Here is a 20352-nt window from a genome sequence, read left to right on the forward strand (position 1 = left end):
AGTGGGAGATGGACATTTTTTAGATTTGCAGTTTTTAGGCTGTAAATTAGTTTTATTCTTTTACAATCAGCTGTAAAAATTAGACTTCTAAGTGTCCTCTCGGCTGTCAGTGTTCGTCCACTTCAGTGCCGAGTCACAACGCTGCACTGTCGCTGTCTGGCGTCATGGTGCTGAAACACAGATGGAGGGTAACCTGTAGCAGAAACACCCCCATCCCAAGCCTCCTCCTCAACACTGCACCACCTGGGACTGGGCTCTCAGAGACTGCATCCCGCACAACGTTGTGCTTGTGAACTCGAATGTCTTGCCTACAACATGCACAACTTGCTGTTGGTCCTACGGTATTAAGTGGTGGCCGATGAATTGCAGAGGTGCTTGCATGCCGATACAACCCCTCCTGCCTTCATTGCCATTTGGAAGCCCAATGTGTCTCACTTGACTGCAAAGTCCTTGGGTTTCAATCGCTAGTGCTTTCTGCATCAACAGAAACCTGGGATAGGCGTTTGGTTCCCAAAACATGGAGTACAGGTTGTCAAGCACATGTCATTTTTATGTCTATGTTGACTGCATAATTCAATCGGAACCCGGTCAGACTTGTGGGCAATACCGTGTCTGAAGATGCTAAAGGGATAACCCTCCTTCATACTGATAACTGACGCCCTGGCTGCTGTCAAAGATATCTTCATATCTCTCTTTTCCAGAATGCAGGCATTACTTTTGTTTGTGTTTTTCATTGTTGACTGGTAAGGGATCCTCAGTGTATGCAAATCATGTCACGGTGTCTCATTGGGATTGATTCTAAAATGGGAACCTGGATTTGAAGTGCAAATCTTACACACTAATACTGGAGATGTTTTCCTTTCGTTCACGACAACTTCACTCAAGACCATTTGTCCCTTTTAAAACACTGCTGTACATTGCCACCTCTATGCTACAGTGTCCTGACTTTTTTATTTCCTCTGTGCAGGGTGCCAGAGAGAGTGATGTCGGCAGGCGAGGAGCGGGATGGTGAGGCGTCAGCGCCTGTATACGTGTACGAGTCCAAGGTCCACTGTGCCAACGTGCTGTTGAACCTGGAGGAGCAGCGACGGCAGGGCATCCTGTGCGATGTGACCGTGCTGGTGGAGGGCAGGGAGGTGCGTGCACACAGGGCCGTCCTCGCCGCCAGCAGCCGCTACTTCCTGCAAGCCCTGCTGGGTCACAACGGGTTGCCAGTCGAAACTGAGCCCATCATTAACCTGCCAGACAAGGTAAAGGGCCAACCCGGAAACACTATTGGAGTTCCAAAGAGGACCCTGATAAAGTCCTTCGTGTTATCTCAGTTTGAGATGGGGAAACAACAAATAATCACAGAAAGCTGTGTCACAGAAGTAGATGTGATTCAAAGCGGAATTCACCACATTACGCTCCCTTACCCTCTAGCGTTGAGTCAGCCATGTCTACGGAATGTCTGAAGTAATGTCAAACTGAAACCTTTGGAATGGTTTCACTTTTTACGTCGAATTGCGGCCAGAAAGTATCCACAGACAATCTGTAACGAGTCCTGTGGCTCCCGTGGTAACGCAAACATGTTTTCTTACCTGCAACACACGACAAGCCACGCTGCCGAGTTTGTTTTCAGCGTGACCAATATGAATCTTTGTCTCTAAGTGTGCTTGTGTGTCCTTCACATACCTTCGAGAACCCTTCATTGGATCTACTTCGCACTTGGCTTGTGTTTTGCCGGGTTTCCAAGGACGCAAGTTACTACTCCGTTACTACCTCCATTGCCAATTAATGGGGCAAGAAGTCTGTCCACCCCGTTCCGTGTTTGTACCTTTTGATACGGAATGGCGAGGTGGTACAACGGCGCAGCCTTGAACAGGCTGAAAAAGGGCTTTTATTAGTCGCTCCCAGCGGCTTACGTTACCATATATATCGCCCCAGATCTGTCTTATTGATTAATATGTCCACCTAACTCCACTTTACAGTGATCATTCGCACAGGACTCCACCACTTCAAACTCCTCCCCCTAGCGATATGAAGGGTGGCCTTATTTTCCACCATCCCTCTGGTGTCCGCTCACTCCTCGCATACATTACTGAAACTAGTTAGTTGGAATGCTTCAGCAGTCCAACTATTGTTCTTGTCTTCTTTATTAGTTGGAATGCTTCAGCAGTCCAACTATTGTTCTTGTAATCTTTACTTAAACTTATTATTCTATTTCTTCCGTACCTTTTTTGTCCCTTTTCTAGTCCTTCATATGTTCAGCTATGTAAACCATTCAAATATTAAACAATTCAGCTTCTTCAGCAATAGAGTGGAATGACTTGTAATATCTATTAAACTTATTTAGTTGGATTGCTTCAGCAGTCCAACTATTGTTCTTGTAATCTTTAAGAAACTTCTTCTTCTTTTTCTTCCGTACATATTTTGGACCCTTTCTCCTCCTTCATATATTAAGCTACAGAAACTGTTCAAATATTAAAATATTCAGCTTATTCAGCTGTTGATTGCTATGACTTTTCATATTTTTAACTCTTCAACTGTTCATATTATACATATTTTATGGTTACTAATTTGAATCGGATCACAATGGAGAAAGTCTTCAACTTTAAAAGCTTCTAAGATCTTCGTACTTTCAGCTAATTCAATCTTCTTTTTTTATGTTGACATAACCTTCAACTTTTACTGTATATTTTCAGATATTTTTTATCTTTCCACATTATCAAATGATTAATATTTTTATGGAATAAATAATGAATGGTTTCCTATGGAGCAAAGCTTCAAATCCGCTTAAACTTATTCAACTTTAAAAGCTTACAATGTCGGCGTATGTTTAGCTACAGACACCATTTTACACACTAGTACACTACTACTACATTACTCACACACACTTGTTTAGCCACACACACACAGTCCAACGTGCGAGCGTGTACGGCCCCTTGTGCGCGTGTGTGTCTTTAAATGGAGAGATATCAGAGGAGAAGCAGCTTCAGAGTTTCTCAGGTCACATTTAAGCCACACACATAACAAACATATGATTCTACTATTTTGGTGATTTGATCATGTTTTTTTGACATGGTTTAACAAATGCTTTTGTAGAAAATCCACTCAGTGTTTAGATCTTGCCTATCCTTCACCCTTGTTTCTCCCTCTATTTAAAAAAAATCTTTCTCCTTCTGACTCTCAATTTCTTTCTCTCTCTTGTTCTCATGTCTGACTTTTCCCCCCTCTCTCTCATTTATTGGATTGTGATTTATATCATTGAATATTGAGATGATAAAGTTTTGCTTATCTTTTCCAGTTATACATTTCCACTCAATATTTCTGTGCTTCAACACAGGCAGGAAGTTTCCCTTTTTGATATGTTCAGCTGTATTAAGCCTATTTCAGCTGTTAGCAGCTATTTTCAGCTATTTTTTAAATATTGCAGCTAATTTCAGACATTTTCAGCTATTTCTAGAGATCTTCAGCTCTTCTTTTCATATTTCAGCTATTTTCAGTCGTTTTCACACATGTTCAGCTATTTTCAGACATTTTCAGCTATTTTCAGACATCTATAAGCCTATAGCAGCTTTCAGATGTTAGCATTCCAACACATTTTCAGCAGGAAATGCATTTTCTAGTGTGGCATAGAAACAGTTTGGGTTTGGACTTTAGAGTTGTTGACACTGCTATACTCTGGTAACATGGCAGTAAAGAATACACTATCAGGGCGGTATCCGCCTCACATGTTCATGATCATGTGCATCCATCAGTGTGAGTCAATAAATCGATTAATTCTTTACGACCATTGTAAGACAGAGCTGCAACCAGATGCCGATTCTAGGTTCTTGTCCCACCTCTAAGTGGCTCACAGGGCTAATTGGCAAACAGCTGTACCTGCTGTGCTTATTGGTAACTCTTTAACATTTGGTTTGATGGATTTACTTCAACCCTGGGATTAAAAGCGATCCATCTTGGCCATGGTGTGAAATCAAAATAAATCCAATATCTGTGTATTTCTTCACACATATTGAATGTAGTTTCCTTGGCTTCTTTGGTTTTAAAACATAGTTAACTAGAATGGGCACTCGGTAGAGCGCATACCTTCGCATATCACAAGATTGGGCATTGATTTATGAAAATGTTGGCATTAGTTGCATGCCAATTGGATAAAAATTGACCGTGCTATGGTAAAAAGAAGATCTTGACCTTTTCATGACCTTGACCTTTGACCCGATCGATCCCAAAATCGAATCAAATGGTCCCCGGATAATAACCAATCATCCCACCAAATTTCATGCGATTCAAGAAGATTTTGACCTTTTCATGACCTTGACCTTTGACCCGATCGATCCCAAAATCTAATCAAATGGTCCCCGGATAATAAACAATCATCCCACCAAATTTCATGCGATTCGGTTTAATACTTTTTGAGTTATGAGAGTAACACGCATACAAATAAATAAATACACGGCGATCAAAACATAACCTTCCGCATTTTCAATGCGACGGTAATTAATATATATATATATATATTAATATATATTAGGGCTGTCAATCGATTAAAAAAATTAACTCATTAATCGCACATTTTGAAATTCATTAATCGCGATTAATCGCGATTAATCGCAATTAAAAGTTAAAAGTTAAAAGTTCATTCTTTTTAAAGACCAAACTTCACACAGAGCTGTGTTTTCAAAGAGGCTCCTACCTATAAAGTGCCAGTGAGGTATTTAATATTGTGGATGATAAATTGTTTCTTCAGTGAAACATCAGATTAGTAAAAAAAAGAAGTATATTGAGACACCATTGGTCCTGTCATCCTTAACACTGAACAACAGCAGAACCAGTGGCCTTGATAACTGACTGACATTCAAATATGTCACGTTCACCCTCTGGAGGCTGGGCTCATTTTATACATTTTACACACACACAAAAATTCACCTTTTAAAGGCGTTTGCATATGACACATACCCACGTGTTATACATCAAACATTCCAGAACAATCTCAGCTCTATTCAATGAGGCTCAGTTGTCCTGGTGCAGTGTTCTCTGCTCTCTGACTGACAGGCTGCTATAGAGCCTCACCTGTGAGGTGGGAGGTCCTTTGTGATTTACTGAGTGTTCATTGGTTGTTTTTTCCCCAAAATGTTGACAGACAAACGGATTGACCAATCACGGTGAAGGTTTCGTGTGACGAGTTATTTCCGCGCAGCGTCACCCGACACGTCGCCCCTCCGTTCCTCTGTGTATCAGAGGGGGAGACGGGAGGAAGGAGGCGCAGGAGGAAACCCGACTGATTCATCCACGAGTTTAAACTGATTTCTGCTCCTTATTTTCGCGGAGAAATAATTGTTTTAAAAACGGAAACAGTGTTAAACCGTACTGCCGCGGTTTGACACTCGGTTTGAGTGTAAAAACTTCAACGAACACCGGAAGTAAACAAAGTTGCATTAATTGCGTTAAAATATTTTAGTGCGTTAACGCGGCCAAATTAATCGCATAGATTAACGCGTTAACGCTGACAGCCCTAATGTATATATATATGTATATACATATACATATATATATATTGATTTAATTGTGTCAAATTACATCAGAGAGAGGTAAATCTATTTGCTCAGTTTTGGCAGGAACAGTGGCGATGATGATCGTTTGTGTCATAAATTGTCAATTACATATTGTATTCTTGACTCACAAGTCATTCTTTAAATGCTTCGTTCAACTCTAGAGACTGAAACCAGTGTCCCTGGTTTTATTGGCTAGACCATGTGGAGTTATGGAGTTAAAACAAATTAAAATCCTCCATAACCGAAAATAAATCCATGGTTCTCCCCTGTTCTCCAGTTAAAGCAAACTCATGTTCACCTAATGAATTCAGTATAACTCCATCAGTATAGTAAGAGTGATGGTAGGAGTTTTCTTTGCCTTTTTACTTGGAACCCAGCTTGGCTAACGTGAATGTAACTTCCTCCATCATTTAAAAATGAAATCTTTGGAGGTGAGCTTTTTATATGAAAATTAAAAAAAACTGTTTTGTCAGAGATATGACAAAGAAGAAAGGACTTTATAATGAAAACATGAATTTTGTTAATAAAGAGACACATATTATTATTATGACATTACTTTGTTGTTGTACTCATGGAATCAATGCTAAGGGAATGTACATGATACCAAATCTACTATGTGAACCCTCTTGAATAGCCATAGTTAAGGCTTCCCAAAGAACTCTCCTTTCACATGTGACGGGTCGGTTTCAAACCAGGCATTCTAAAAGAATTGAGGCTGTTGTCTGTGAACATTTACACGGAAGGGTTCTTCATATCTTTGCATCAGGTGCAGCTTGACCACCACCAGTTGTTTTTAAGGTAGTGAGACTACTTAACCCTTGTTTGAATCCATTTGGCCCAATGAGCAAGTTAAATCAGGCCGAGACAGCTGTCTCACACCAACTGTGTGAGACTTAGGGCTTGCAACTAACGATTATTTTGATAATCGATTAATCTGTTGATTATTTTTTAGATTAATTGATTAATCGGATAAAAAAACAAAAAACTGTAAATTTCAACCCTTTATTCAAAACAGGGTTTGTACGGTCATGGAACACCTGGAAAAGTCATGGAGTTTTTAAATGGCTATTTCCAGGCCTAGAAAAGTATTTTTTTTAAAGTGGAAAAGTGAAAAGATTTGTTATATTCAAAGGTTAATTTACACGGAATATATACTGTATGCTTTGGAATTCTCATTGTTAGTTTAAATACTACATCTACTCACTTGTTCATGTATACACCGAGTTTTCACAAAATATTTAATCATGGAAATTTGGTTTAAAGTCCTGGAAAGGTCCTGGAGATCCACTGGTCAGCATTTTGTATGAACCCTGTCACAAACAGAACTGACAGCGCTTTACTCGCCTGAGTTTACTCCGACTATTTGTGGGTTAACCGCGTCATACGTGTCGGTGAGGGGGCGTGGCTTATCTCTGTTGCCTTTCTCCGTGGAAAAATATTTTCTGCCATCTGCCACGGAATAAATAACCACTTTTTCTACGTTATACTTCTTGTGGAAATGTCACAGACGTCGTAACATCTAGCGCCCTGTTGTCTGGGTTCACCCGTAGGTGCACACAGCTCCGTGAATGTCACTACAACTACGTGAATGACTTCCGCTTCCAGCGCCACGAGAGCAGCAGCAGCCAATTAGATTCACTAACGGAGGAGCAGCTCAGCGCTGATTGACTCTCACAACGCAGCGTTCTGTCCTCTCCCTCCGCTCCGCTATTGTTTCTCCTGCGCCGCTCTGCGCTCAACTCAACGTTTTTTATACTCCGCGACTTATTGAGTGCCGTAATAATCGCGCGACACAACGAATCGATAATGAGATTCTTTGCCAACTATTTTAATAATCGATTTTTATCGATTTTAGAGATTCGTTGTTGCAGCCCTAGTGAGATTGCTGTCTTACACCAACTGACCTCAGCCGGAAGCCACATCCACCAAAGTGCTATTTATGTGTATTCAAAGTTTATTAATATTGGACGTGTTGCTGGTCCAAATTGCAGCAACGTGGATACTGCACATCCTTGGGTCCCCAGCAATACACCCGCTAAGTGTGAAGTAGAGCAAAAGAACGTTTCTCGAGATATGCGAAGAACACACTCAATCACACACCTAGATTCCTTGCGGTAGAGTGAGATACATAAGCCAATAACAGTAAAACACCCTTCCCTCTTCTGTGCTCTACAGGTGACGGCTAAGGGGTTTGCTCCCCTGCTCCAGTTTGCCTACACAGCCAAGCTGGTTTTAAGTCGGGAGAACATCCACGAGGTCGTCCTGTGCGCTGACTTCCTGGGCGTTTACAATTTAGAGGACTCTTGCTTCCGGTTCCTTCAAGCCCAGTTACAGAACGACAGCCAGCACGCCAGTAATGGCAAGCAGGAATATGACGATGACATCACGGCGGAGGATGCCAGCTTTTCTGAGACGATATCTTCGGACGACTCTACAGAATCGAGGCAGCAGACCAATCACGTACCAAGCACTGCGTCGCTTCCCACTGATGTTGCTCAGTGTTCTAAATACAGGAAGTATCAGATCTGCGATGACAAGCACAAGGGAGAAGACCATCATGGCAGTGATTATGTCATCTTGGCCAACCATAACTCAGTCAGCCCTGTGAGCTCACAGCTCAGAGGCAGCAGCGGTGCCCCACAAACTCTTCTTACACCCTCTCGGATCAAAGAGGAACCATTTGTGTTCGAGGAAGAAGGAGATGAAAGGAGTGGTTGCAACCAAGAATTGTGTACCGAGGATGTACTGGAGATGGAGCTTGAGGTAGAAGGGGTTCCAGTAGCAGCCGAGCACTCTCCGAGCCGAGGGTCACCCTCTTCCTGCCTGCACTCCTATCTGCAGAGAGGCGGCCTAGATCTCAGCGGCATGCCCAGCCCCACCATCCAGCAGCTACTCACCAACAGACTGTCCCTCAGCCACTACAAGGAGCTGGTCAAAGACCGGCAGAGGGATAAGAGGGAATCTCTGGGTCGAGTGGCCCTCAAGACCGGCATTGCAGATGTCACGCCAACAGAGCTTACTGGCAAGAACATGGAAAGGCCAGTGTCCAAACCGTCCTGGGAGCTTGACAGAGCCAGTGTCATTTTCTCCTCAGCAGCTGGCGAGCAACAAATGTTGGCCCATTCTTACATGGATGATACGTTCAGAGAAGAGGTCACTACCTTGATGCAGGTGGAAGTTCCTTCTTCTGATCGGTCATGCCTCACCACCAGCTGCCCTGTTCCCATCAAGACATCAGCCCACTCCCCTTCCCCTTCCGAGCCCCGAACACAGACCTCCAGCTCCCGCTCCTCCTTCTCTTACCCAGAGGACGCAGGCAGCGGCAGCTCGCCTTTCAACCTTCCCCAGTTTGACTTCTCCTCATCGCCGCACTCAGGCTCCACATCTGGACTCCCTCACTGCCTGGCCGGGGTAATGGAGCAGAGGAACCCCCTCAGCGGTGAGCTGGTCTTCTCTCAGGGTTGCACCAATATCAAAAGTGAACAGGGGTTTGGGGCCAGTGGTGGCAACTCCAGCGATGAATCGGGCTCCTTCTCAGAGGGAGACAGCGAAAGCGGCATCTCCAGAATCTCCGGCCCAGAGGTTAGTGTCATCCTTCATTGCACTTTCTGGCCACTGGTTCTCTTTTGTTTGCACTTTTGCTGAACAGTCGCCACCTACCACCAAATCACAATGGCAACGAATCTCCCTTCATTTCTAAAGATTCTCATGAGTCAGTTGCTTGAGGACATTATGGACCTAACTGGGAGTGGAATAGGATCTCAAACAGGACAGATTATGCATGCAGCTACAATTTAGTGTACGAAAAAACAATGCCTAATGTAACTCACTGACTTCAGGATAACAGCATATCCTGTTTACCAGTGTGTGAAATACCTGTTGTGTCTATCCATTTAGGTGACAAACTAGAATGGTGACGTACCACTCTGTCAGGTGATGACATTGTATCCCAACTTCTGGTGCCATGTGTTGCCAAGAAGTTGCCATTATGACTCTAAATACATCCCAGTGCTGCTTAGAAATGGCGAGAGAATATATTATTTTACCAAAATATCGACCACGCAATAAGAGCCACATTGTTGGCTACGAGCACATATTCCTGCAAGAACCTTTTTTACCAAGCATATTCAAAGTGGGATTTACAGCTGGGACTATTCTTAGACAGTTTTTTTCTCTCAGGAGAAATTACACAAACACTTCAAACACATTGCAGTTAAAAGAGCCGTATGGTTGCCATGGTAATGCAATATATGAGATGAGTCTCTATCTCACACACACACATAAACATACGCACACACATACGTACACACAGCTTAGCTTCATTATATTGTATTGGTAGGGGCCTCTGGCCCATGGATGAGTCATGAATAGGATTTGGAGAGTTTGAGGTGCTCGGCCATTCTGCAAAGACATACTCAGTCAGATTTTATAGGATCACAACTGCAGACACCAAACATGTATGGTGTACTGTGGGGTATGGCTGCTTACTTTACATATCTCTGCTGTTCTATAAAAGAGTAAAGTGTTCAAAAGAGTCTGGATGGAGCTAGGTGTTCTGTGGAAGAAGTCTCAACACTAGGGATACATTTAAGAGTATTTATTTGACATTCATTTCTGGTTGCTTTAAAACCCAGCGGTGGCCATCATTCAGACGTCTCCTCATATCTTCTGCCCACAGTCTGCCTCCAACAGTTTCTGTCCACCTCCAATAATCAGACAGCCAATCTAACGTCTCGCAAATAAGATTAGTACATATAGTCTCCATTTAGTGAGCTTAAAGCTCCCAGTTAGTGTGTTGTTCTCACTCACCGCCCCGATGGCATGCTCTTCCCTGCTAAGCATTTCAAAAGAGACCAAGCTTCTCGCCAAGGGAGGTAACAGCTGCTTTCCGCTTCTGGTTTAGAGCCCTACCCCCGGTTTTAGACTTCAGAATAAGAGCCTAAACAGGAAACCAGCTAAGATCTCAAGGGAAACGCACCTCTACCATAATAAAACCAATCTCATTCATACTATCCACATCCTGCAGTTATGATAACAATAAACCTCATAAAATCAACATTATAATTACAAATATAATACAGTGATCATACTTGTCTATGCCTCGGTCTTAATACATTAATCGGAATATTCCTCCCCAATATCCACGATGTAAATTATCTTTCTTTTTTTTGGTAAATTGTGTTTATTCTAAAAAGCAGAGTATACAGTTATACATTGAACTTGTCATTTTTCATTTCCCCCCCCCCCCCCCATCCCAACACAGAACAAATCGAACACATCGCACTGCTTGAATTGTTCAATTATTACACAAAAGTGAAAATAGTGTAGGAGGCAATACAGTCAAACAGAAACCAGAAATGAGTTTGAGACATTGTAAATTATTGCTAATTATAAGTTCCTACAAAAGCTTCAAGATAACTTAAATAGCTTCCCCTCCCCCCTTTTTGTAAATTATTTTATTATTTTTTTTTAAGAAAAAAGAAACATCAAAGATAACAGAAATGATTTATGAGTCTAATGAGAGAGTCTTCAATTTATTAAAGTATTGGATAATCGGACCCCAAGTAGATTGAAATTTCTCCGGCTGTCGCCGCAACGAGAACTTGATTTTCTCCAATTTTAAGAAGAACACTAGATCCTTGAGCCACAAGGAGGAACTGGGAGGGCGAGGTGACTTCCAGTCCAGTAGGATTCTCCTTCGTGCCAAGAGGGTTGAGAAAGCAATTATATTTTTGTGTTTCTTCATCAGAGTCTGCGCTCCACTCCCCTGAACACCAAAGATGCACATCCAGGTGCTGGGTAAAATATTTAGATTAAGTGACTTTGACAGGACTTGAAATATTGTCTCCCAGTAATTTGCCAGTTGGGGGCAGGACCAGAACATGTGAGTAAGATCTGCTGGTGAGTTGTGACATCTATTGCAGCTATCTTTAACATTATTGTACATTTTTGAAAGTTTAAAGTTAGAGTAGTGTAGGCGATGCAGTACCTTGAATTGCAGTACATTTAATCGTGCACATGAAGAGCTGTTGTTGACTCTAATTAGGGCCTGGTTCCAAAGTGAGTCTGGTATGTTCATGGCAAGTTCTTTTTCCCAATCTACTTTGATTTTGACGATGTTAGTCTCAGTAATTGAATTGATAGTTTGATATATCCGGGATATAAATCCTTTTGCCTCTGGTGGTGTGTTCAGAATATCCTCATACACGGAGTCTAGCGGAGGACCAGGAAAATTGGGGTTGTTGGATTTAGCAAAGTTTCGCACTTGAAAATAGCAAAACAGATGGTAGTGAGGGATATTATATTTCTTAAATTTATCTTCAGAGCTTCCAAACACCCCATTAATGTATAATTGACCCATGTTGAAAATGCCATTGTTATGCCAAAGCGAGAATGCATAGTCCAGTCTGGCTGGGGGGAAGAGGTGATTATCATGAATAGGGGTTACAGTAGATAGATCTGTGAAGCCAAATTTTGTACGAAACAGTGCCAGAATTTTTAATGTTGTGATTACTATCGGGTTGGATGAGTATTTTTTGGGGGAGAATGGTAGTCTAGAGGTTACCAATGCTAGAAGAGAAGATGATGGGCAAGATTTAGCTTCATTTAGGCACCAACTAACTTGAGGGAGCTTGATCCAGTATATTATTTTCTGTATATTTGCTACCCAGTAGTAATATCTGAAATTGGGAAGAGAGAGTCCACCTTGAGACCGATGTCTTTGTAGCATCACTTGACTTATCCGCGGATGTTTGTTATCCCATAGGAAACCTGTAATATGCTTCTCTAAGGTGGTAAAAAAGAGTTTAGGCAGGAACACTGGCAGACATTGAAACAGATATAAGAAGCGTGGTAGCACAATCATCTTGACAGAATTAACTCTCCCTGTTAATGAAGAATAGATGGTTTTCCATCTGTCAAAGTCAGTCTTAATTTTGGTGATTAATGGAGAGAAATTCCTATTATACAAGCTCTCAAATTTACGGGTGATATAGATGCCAAGATATTTGAATTCAGAATCACAACTGTGGAAAGGCAGTTGCATTCCCGGAGTCTTTATTGTCAAGTTGTTTAAAGGGAAGCATTCACTTTTGGAGAAATTTAATTTATAGCCTGAGAATGTCCCAAATTGCTTCAGGACTTCAATTAGTGCGGGGACAGATTCCACGGGGTCCGAAATATAAACTAATAAGTCATCAGCATATAGCGAGACCCTGTGCTCAGTGCCCCATCTGTGAATTCCTTTAATGTTTGGGGATGCTTTAAGAGCAATGGATAATGGTTCGATAGCTAAGGCAAATAATAAAGGACTTAAGGGGCAGCCTTGGCGGGTACCTCGGTATAAATTGAAAAATTCTGAGTTTGATCTATTGGTGACAACAGAGGCGCTCGGCGAGGAGTAGAGGAGTCTTACCCATGCCACAAATTTAGGACCAAAACCAAACTTTTCCAAAATCCTGAAGAGGTATGGCCATTCCACCCGATCAAATGCTTTTTCTCCGTCGAGAGAGATAACCATCTCTGGGGTCTCAGAAGACACAGGGGAGTCGATGACGTTGAAAAGGCGGCGGATATTACTGAAGGAATGGCGATTTCTTATGAAGCCAGTTTGGTCTTCAGAAATTACTTTATGAATTGTTGTTTCCAGACGAATAGCTAGGGCTTTTGCCAGAATCTTATAGTCTGCATTCAGAAGGGAAATTGGTCGGTAGGATCCACATTCATTTGCATCTTTCCCAGGGTTTAACAACAGAGTAATTGATGCATTTGTCAGGGTTTGTGGCAGAGTCCCTCGGGTTAAAGAGTCGTTGAACATATCAAGCAAAAGTGTTAATAGTTTATCTGAGAATTCCTTGAAAAATTCAGTGGGGAAACCATCCGGCCCAGGTGCTTTGCCGCTCTGTATAGCTTTAATTGATCCCAGTATTTCACTTGCATTCAATGGTTGGTCTAGTCTCCTTTCCTGGCCATTGTCAATATTTGGGAATATAAGACCATCAAGGAACTTTTCCATGTCTGTGTTGTTGGTTGGGCTTTCTGATTTATATAAATTAGAGTAATAATCCCTGAAGGTATCATTAATTTCAGATGGGATCACTGTCATATCATCAGATACATTTTTAATGTGTGATATTTGCTGAGAGGTAGATTTAGCTTTAAGTTGGTGTGCTAGCAATCTTCCTGCTTTCTCACCATGTTCGTATTGAAATCCACGAGCCTGTAATAGTTGTTTTTCTACTTTGCCTGTCGACAGTAGGTCATACTCCTTTTGCAAGGTAAATCTTTGCTTTGTAAGTTCAGGGGAAGGTGTTGTTGAGTTTTGTAAATCTAGGTCTCTGATTGATTTGATGAGTTGATCTTGTTTCTCTCTACGCAATTTATTTTGAAATGATGAGAAGGCTATGATCTCTCCCCTCAAGACCGCTTTAAGAGTCTCCCATAGAAGAGAAGGGGATACGTCATCTTTTTGATTATTTAGAATAAAGTCATCAATTACTTTGTTGATCAATTCACAAAATGTCTTATCCCCAAGCAGAAGCACCCAGTGCTTACGGTTAAAGGTTAGTTTTGACATGGGGGCAGTGCGATTGCCGTACAACATTGAACAATATAAAACACTAAAAACTACAACATCTTGAACATAAAACACCATTCCTATGCTGGACTCCCTAACAGGGGCTAGCCGCAGGACTCCCTTAACTTGGTACTTCCGGTAAGGTCTTCCTTAATTTCTCCTAACTGGGAGATTCTCCCAACACATTAAATTAGTGTGCAAGACCAACTTTGTGACATCACAATAAAGAGTAAAGTATAATTACACACAACAAGTACATGTGGAAACGTATCAAACCGTAAGCTTGTACTACACGGGGTAGTGAGTATTTTAGAAAGCAAAAGAAAAGAGTGGCTCACACCGTATCAATAATAGGAGCGGGTATAATAAATAACCACCGGTGATAAACTGAAAAATAAAATAATCCTCTTATCAGGAGCAGAGCCTGTACATATAACCACCCCGTGTACCTGTTTATATGACCGTGATCGTGCCCTTTAGCCGGCTATCCGTCGGTCGTAGAAGGCTCTTGCTTCGTCCGGGGTGTCAAAGTAGACGGTTTCTCCTTCAAAGGTGACGCGCAGGCGGGCCGGGTGTAGCAGTCCGAAGCGGACGCCTTTTCTGTACAGTTCTTGCTTAATGTCATTGAATGCCGCTCTCTGTTTGGCAAGTGAAGCGCTCATGTCCTGGTACACTCTCAAAGACACATTGCGGAACTTTAGTTCGTGTTTCATGGCCCATCTTAACATGTTGTCCTTATCAGAATAGCTATGAAAGCACACAATAAAAGACCTGGACTTGGTGGAGCCTCGTTCTGGTACCGGTCCGGTGCGATGTGCGCGGTCAATCAGCGGAGGTGAAGCGAACACCTCCCGCCCCGCCGTCTCCATTAGCAGGTCCGCCATAAACTGCTTCGGGTCCCTGCCAGTTTCGCTGCCCTCTGGTACGTTGATAATACGGAGGTTGGACCTTCGGGACCTGTTTTCCAGGTCCTCCACATGGTCGTGGAGCAGTTTATTCCGGGCCTGCATGGCTTTAATGGTCGCCTCGACCGAAGCGAGCCGTTCAAAGTTCGTACCCACTATCGTCTCCGTGTCGGTGAGACGCTTATTAAATGAAATCACATCCCCTCGTAGCGCGTCCATCGAGACCCGGAGTGACTGAGTTGAAGTCTGTATCAGCGCTGTCATGTCTTCCTTCATACCGGTACGGTGGGTTTCCAGGAGGGACGACAACTGCCGCATCGTGACGGGCTCCCCCACGCTCTCGGGGGCTGAGTGGGTTTCCCCACCTGGGGATTCGCTCGCAGCCATTTTAGCGAGCGCTAGCTTTCCAGCTAGCGAAGGAGTAGCATGAGTTGCTTGGCTTTGCGAGCTTTGTTGTTGTTTGTGTTTCGGTGGCATTTTTTCGTCTGGTTGTCTTTTAGAAGGTTTGGAAACTTGTCGTATGGTAAAACGTGTGACACAAAGAAGGTCTTGGAGGTCAAATACAAAAAGTAGTCGGGAGCTTCTCCGCACGCGTCTGCTCGCTACATACTCAAACCGGAAGCCCCTGTAAATTATCTTTCTATATGCATTATTTAAAACATAAGACTTCCTTATTTACATGTGCAAGGGTACATAAAATCCACCACAACCTAACATCTAACATCTTCATAATGCTGCATTTATTCATATTGGCATGTGACTATATCCTAACTGGGCTGACTGGCTGTAGTTACATTACTACAAAACAAAGGCAATCGACACAGAGACCTGTTAGCAAACTATTGTCTTGGTGGATGTCGACATAAAAAAAAAAGATGTTCCCCCATTATTCCCTTTGAGGAAAATATGCCTTCTGGAGGCTTGGATGGAAGAGGCCAGCTCATCCTCACTGGACCTCTGACTCATAATCTACTGAGCTGAACAAGTATCATTAGCTCAACATCTCTAGTGAAGCGGTGACAGGGCAGATATTGGTATCGGTGGCCATAATCCATTCTTTGTGATTCAACCCTCAGTGTGAATTTGCAGTCCAGCTGGCTGCAGCTTATGCAGCCTAATCACACGGCCCTATAAACATTCCTCCCTTCATGATCAAGTTCAAATGTTAACTTTTTGTTGAAACTCTTTGCGAAGTGCTGATTCAACAGATGTTTGACATTGTAACTTTCATAAAGGGAAGATGCGTTGCATTAGCTTCAGCTAGGTGGACTTATTAAACTGGCTACTGTATTGACAAAAGGACCTAAATACATGAAACAGTCACCACGTTTGACCTCGTCACCTGAAATTGTAGCAGTGGAACAAAAACACACAGTTATACTTGTGCTATATTGAACTTGCCTCTATAAGCACACTAGGATCATGTGGAGCTCCAAATATAATTTTGTGTAGTACTTTTAGTTTATATGTGTGTGTCCCACTTCTTTACTCTGACCCAGTTGTCTCGCCCATAGAGCAGACATACACACACCCTTGGGTGCCCTGCAGGCAGGTGGAAGGTGTCCTGGCCATGTTCCCTCCACCATCTGCTACTCCTGACCCTAGATCTGCCCTTTCCAATTAGGCCAGCTGATTAAGACCCTTTCCACGACTTTGCTTTTTCCCTCATTATTTAAGTAGTGAGTAAGTCTTCCTCACAACTATTGAGCCTGCAGTGACAGATTCTAAAGCCTAAAGGCTACTGACCAAACGTCAGCATGGGAGGAGTTGGGGGTGGAAATGTGTTGACATCCCGAATATGACCAACTATAGGATATGACTGATTCCTAGGAGTCTAGCGCAGATGCAAATGCACTCATTGATTGATCTGAGAACATCATGCGGCCCTAATCCTCTTCTGTGGGTGTATGTGTACTGTATTAGTGTCGATATAACAATCGTTATTTTTACATTTAGTATTAATTCAATTCAGTTTATTTTGTATAGCCCAATATCACAAATTACAAATTTGCCTCAGAGGGCTTTACAATCTCTTTACAAAGAGAGAGAGAGAGAGCACTTTGTCATTCCAACCTTATTATGTGACTGCTGAGAGTCGTGCAGCTATATATAGATGTCTATAGGACAGGGCGGCACCTAAACGCACGCACACACTTGACTCTATTTTCCCTTTCCTCTGTTGTCACAGCCGTGGATGATGTCATTGTATTGACGTCTTGAGCCGAATGCTCCGATGTTCACTAACTACTGCGAAGTAATAAGGAGCGAACACAAAGTACAGATCACATAAACGAGATTTTAAAAGGGAGAATCCCGCTGTACATGGCCACAGCTATGGCAACCAACCCGTGAATGAATGAGAGGACACAGAGAAAGATACAGAGGGGAAGAGGAATGCACAGATGTGACAGCGTTGAGAAGGAATTAGTGGCTGACAACATGATCTGATACGTACAGAAAGAACAAATTAAATGTTCTGATCCGTCAGGTGGACTCTGTAAGAGCCCAAATAATAAATAATAAAGTCTTCATACTCAATTAGGACCAAGATGAGCTACTGGCTGAGGAACAAAGAGCTCCCCCTGAGCTCTCGTTGTGCTTGCTGGCATCACTACACAGCAGCATACTGCCACCTAATGGCATCGACCTTCATTTGGCCGGCTGGCTAATGTTGAATCCTTCTTATGGAACTGCATTCCAGTTATTGAAGATGCATTCAGATAATTTACTGAATAAAAAAGTAACAATTAAGAACTGTTCCACCACAAGTAGAAGCCCTGAAGCACAGAAGTAATATCAGTCAAATGTACTTAAAGTAGCAACAAACAAACAAAAATCTCCAGCAAACAAAAAAATGTATGCAGCAGAGTGACTCGATATACATTATGATATTACTGGATTATTATTACTGATTAATGAGTAAGCGACTGGTCCAAAGTCATAGCTTTATTTGTGATATTAAAAAAAATATGCTTATTTATATGAATACATTAGATATACATACTACACGGTTGGATGATGTATAATACTACTTACTTAGCAAAAGTACAAATGCAATAAAAAATCAAAGACTTTTTTTTTCGATGCTCACAAAAGGCTAATGTCTTACAAATCTGTGTAAATCCATGTTAGTGAGCACTTTGCCAAAATAATCCATTAATCCATCCACCTGACATCAAACGGAGCCCAACAATAACTTTTAAATGTGGTGGCCACATCAGTTCCCAGGCATCAGCTTTTGGTTGCCACACTCAAAATATTATTGCTATTTTTATTCACTTTAAATCAAGATCTTAATAATGAAAATGTGACCAAAGAAACCCTTTTTAGTTTGCTTTGAGCTGTCTTAGTTTTTATTTTGAAAATAAATGTCCCAAAATGGTTGCCGTGGCAACCTGAAAACTGACTGTGAGACCTAAACAGCAGGATTGTTACCCAGTTGTGTCCACTCTGGAAGGGCAGGTTCCTAACACAACACAATCCCTCAGATGCACCTGGTCTGGTGTGGTCCCACGTGGTCTGCGGTTGCTCCCCTTGTGTGTTGTGTTGCGTGTGTTGTGTTGTGTAGCTTAGCCTTTCTGGAGCTTTCAGCCATCGGCCCTGGTCTTCATCACAGTTTTCCCTGTTGTCATGGAGTTGACTCATCTCTCATCACATGACTTAAGTTTGACAGCACTATATTTAGATTGAGAAATAATCAGGTAAAATGTAATGAAAACTCTCTGGTCCTTTCTTTAAGGTGAAGCTACCCTTCCCCGTGAACCACATCACCAACCTGCCACGCAACGACTTCCAGATCCTCATCAAGATGCACAAGCTGAACTCGGAGCAGCTGGAGTTCATCCACGACATACGCCGACGCAGCAAAAACCGCATCGCCGCCCAGCGCTGTCGCAAGAGGAAGCTGGACTGCATCCAGAACCTGGAGGGCGAGATCCGCAAACTGGTAAGAGCCGCACACACACGCCATTCCAATCAAACACAACAGAAATCCACTGGGTCTCAAAGCTGCATATCAGACGACATGGTTGATGCAACAGGTCTGAACGGTCCAGTGTGTTGTAGCTTTGGTTGTAATATACAGTCGAATGCTTTTTGGGAGATGTAGCACATTTTGGCCAACTCCTCAATCCCATCGTTGAGCAAGAAGGGATTGCTGTTAAGTTCCACATCATTGTTTTGAAGGAAAATGTCACAAAGCAGTTATTATATAAAAGACTATCAATAAGGTGCAAAACCAAATGTGTACTGCCAGAAATGTCAACTGGCCAACTATAAGTATAAACAGGTTAGCATTATGTGTCATAAACATTAACACGTCGTTGTGGTAGGAGCAGAATTCAGTGAAATGGATCGGTCCGATTTATCACCAATACCCTGACTAACTGTATATGCGTATTGGATGGGTGTGTCCCTGAGGAAGTCCCATTTGAGAAACTGCTATTTCGTCAAGACGACTGAAGTTAAAAAGTAGTAATAGGTTCAGGTTGTTCATATTGCAAAGTAATCGCACAAGAATGTGTGTGAACGTCCAGTGTCGACTCCACGACTCAGACATCTGGCCTTGGAGCAAACTACTGATGCTCTTGTCGTGCTGGTCTCGGTACTCACTGGAGGAGCCCGGCTGATTGTCTTATGCACTCACAGGTGTGCGAGAAGGAGAAGCTGCTGAGCGAGCGCAACCAGCTGAAGGTGTGCATGTCGGAGCTGTGGCAGAACCTCTCCTTCCTCTCCCAGAAAGTGTGTCGGGACGGGACACCTCCCGTCTCCGCCAGCATCGACCTCACGTCCAACCCTCCGTCACCTTTTTCTGACGAGGGCTCGAGGTCACCCAGGTTGTCACAAGGTGATGCGGTGCGTCTGACCAACGGGGTTCCCGGCGGTCAGGCGGGCCTGGAGGAGTCAGGGCTCGGACAGGAGAACCCCGAGTGTCCACTGGTGCTTGGATCCACAGAGGAGGTATGTAGCCCAACCGTAACAGTGGATTTCTGTCAGGAAATGACTGAGAAATGTACAACGGAGGAACAGAAGAGACACAACTGTACTTAGAGTCTGGTGGCAGACCGCTTGGTCATACTTCACTTGATATTTCAAGTCATTTTTATCTTCTTTTTTTTTGTAATTGATGACACAAGCGTTGTCTTAACAGCAATACTGTTCAACAGGTATTTTTGGACTGGAGATAAAACAGAAGCACTGGCAGCTTTCTTTCTTTCTGTGTCTCATCCTGACTTTTCTTCCTGTCACCTTCTCGCCCTCTCTCGTGCATCATGGGAGGTTAAACTCAGGAATCCCTCAGAATGTTCAGTAATGTCCCCGTTAACATGTACATGCA

The 20352-nt window shown here is 42.7% G+C and overlaps 1 protein-coding gene across 1 annotated transcript; it reads left to right on the forward strand.

Moving 5' to 3' along the window:
- Window positions 1–983: 983 nt before the first annotated feature.
- On the forward strand, window positions 984–20066 carry LOC130202312 (transcription regulator protein BACH2-like). The gene is made up of 4 exons (XM_056427767.1): window positions 984–1250; window positions 7713–9119; window positions 18757–18963; window positions 19665–20066. The coding sequence occupies exons 1-4, from the start codon at window positions 984–986 to the stop codon at window positions 20064–20066; spliced, it is 2283 nt and encodes a 760-aa protein (XP_056283742.1).
- Window positions 20067–20352: the final 286 nt, after the last annotated feature.

Source organism: Pseudoliparis swirei, chromosome 12, assembly GCF_029220125.1.
Source record: "Pseudoliparis swirei isolate HS2019 ecotype Mariana Trench chromosome 12, NWPU_hadal_v1, whole genome shotgun sequence".
NCBI lineage: Eukaryota > Metazoa > Chordata > Actinopteri > Perciformes > Liparidae > Pseudoliparis > Pseudoliparis swirei.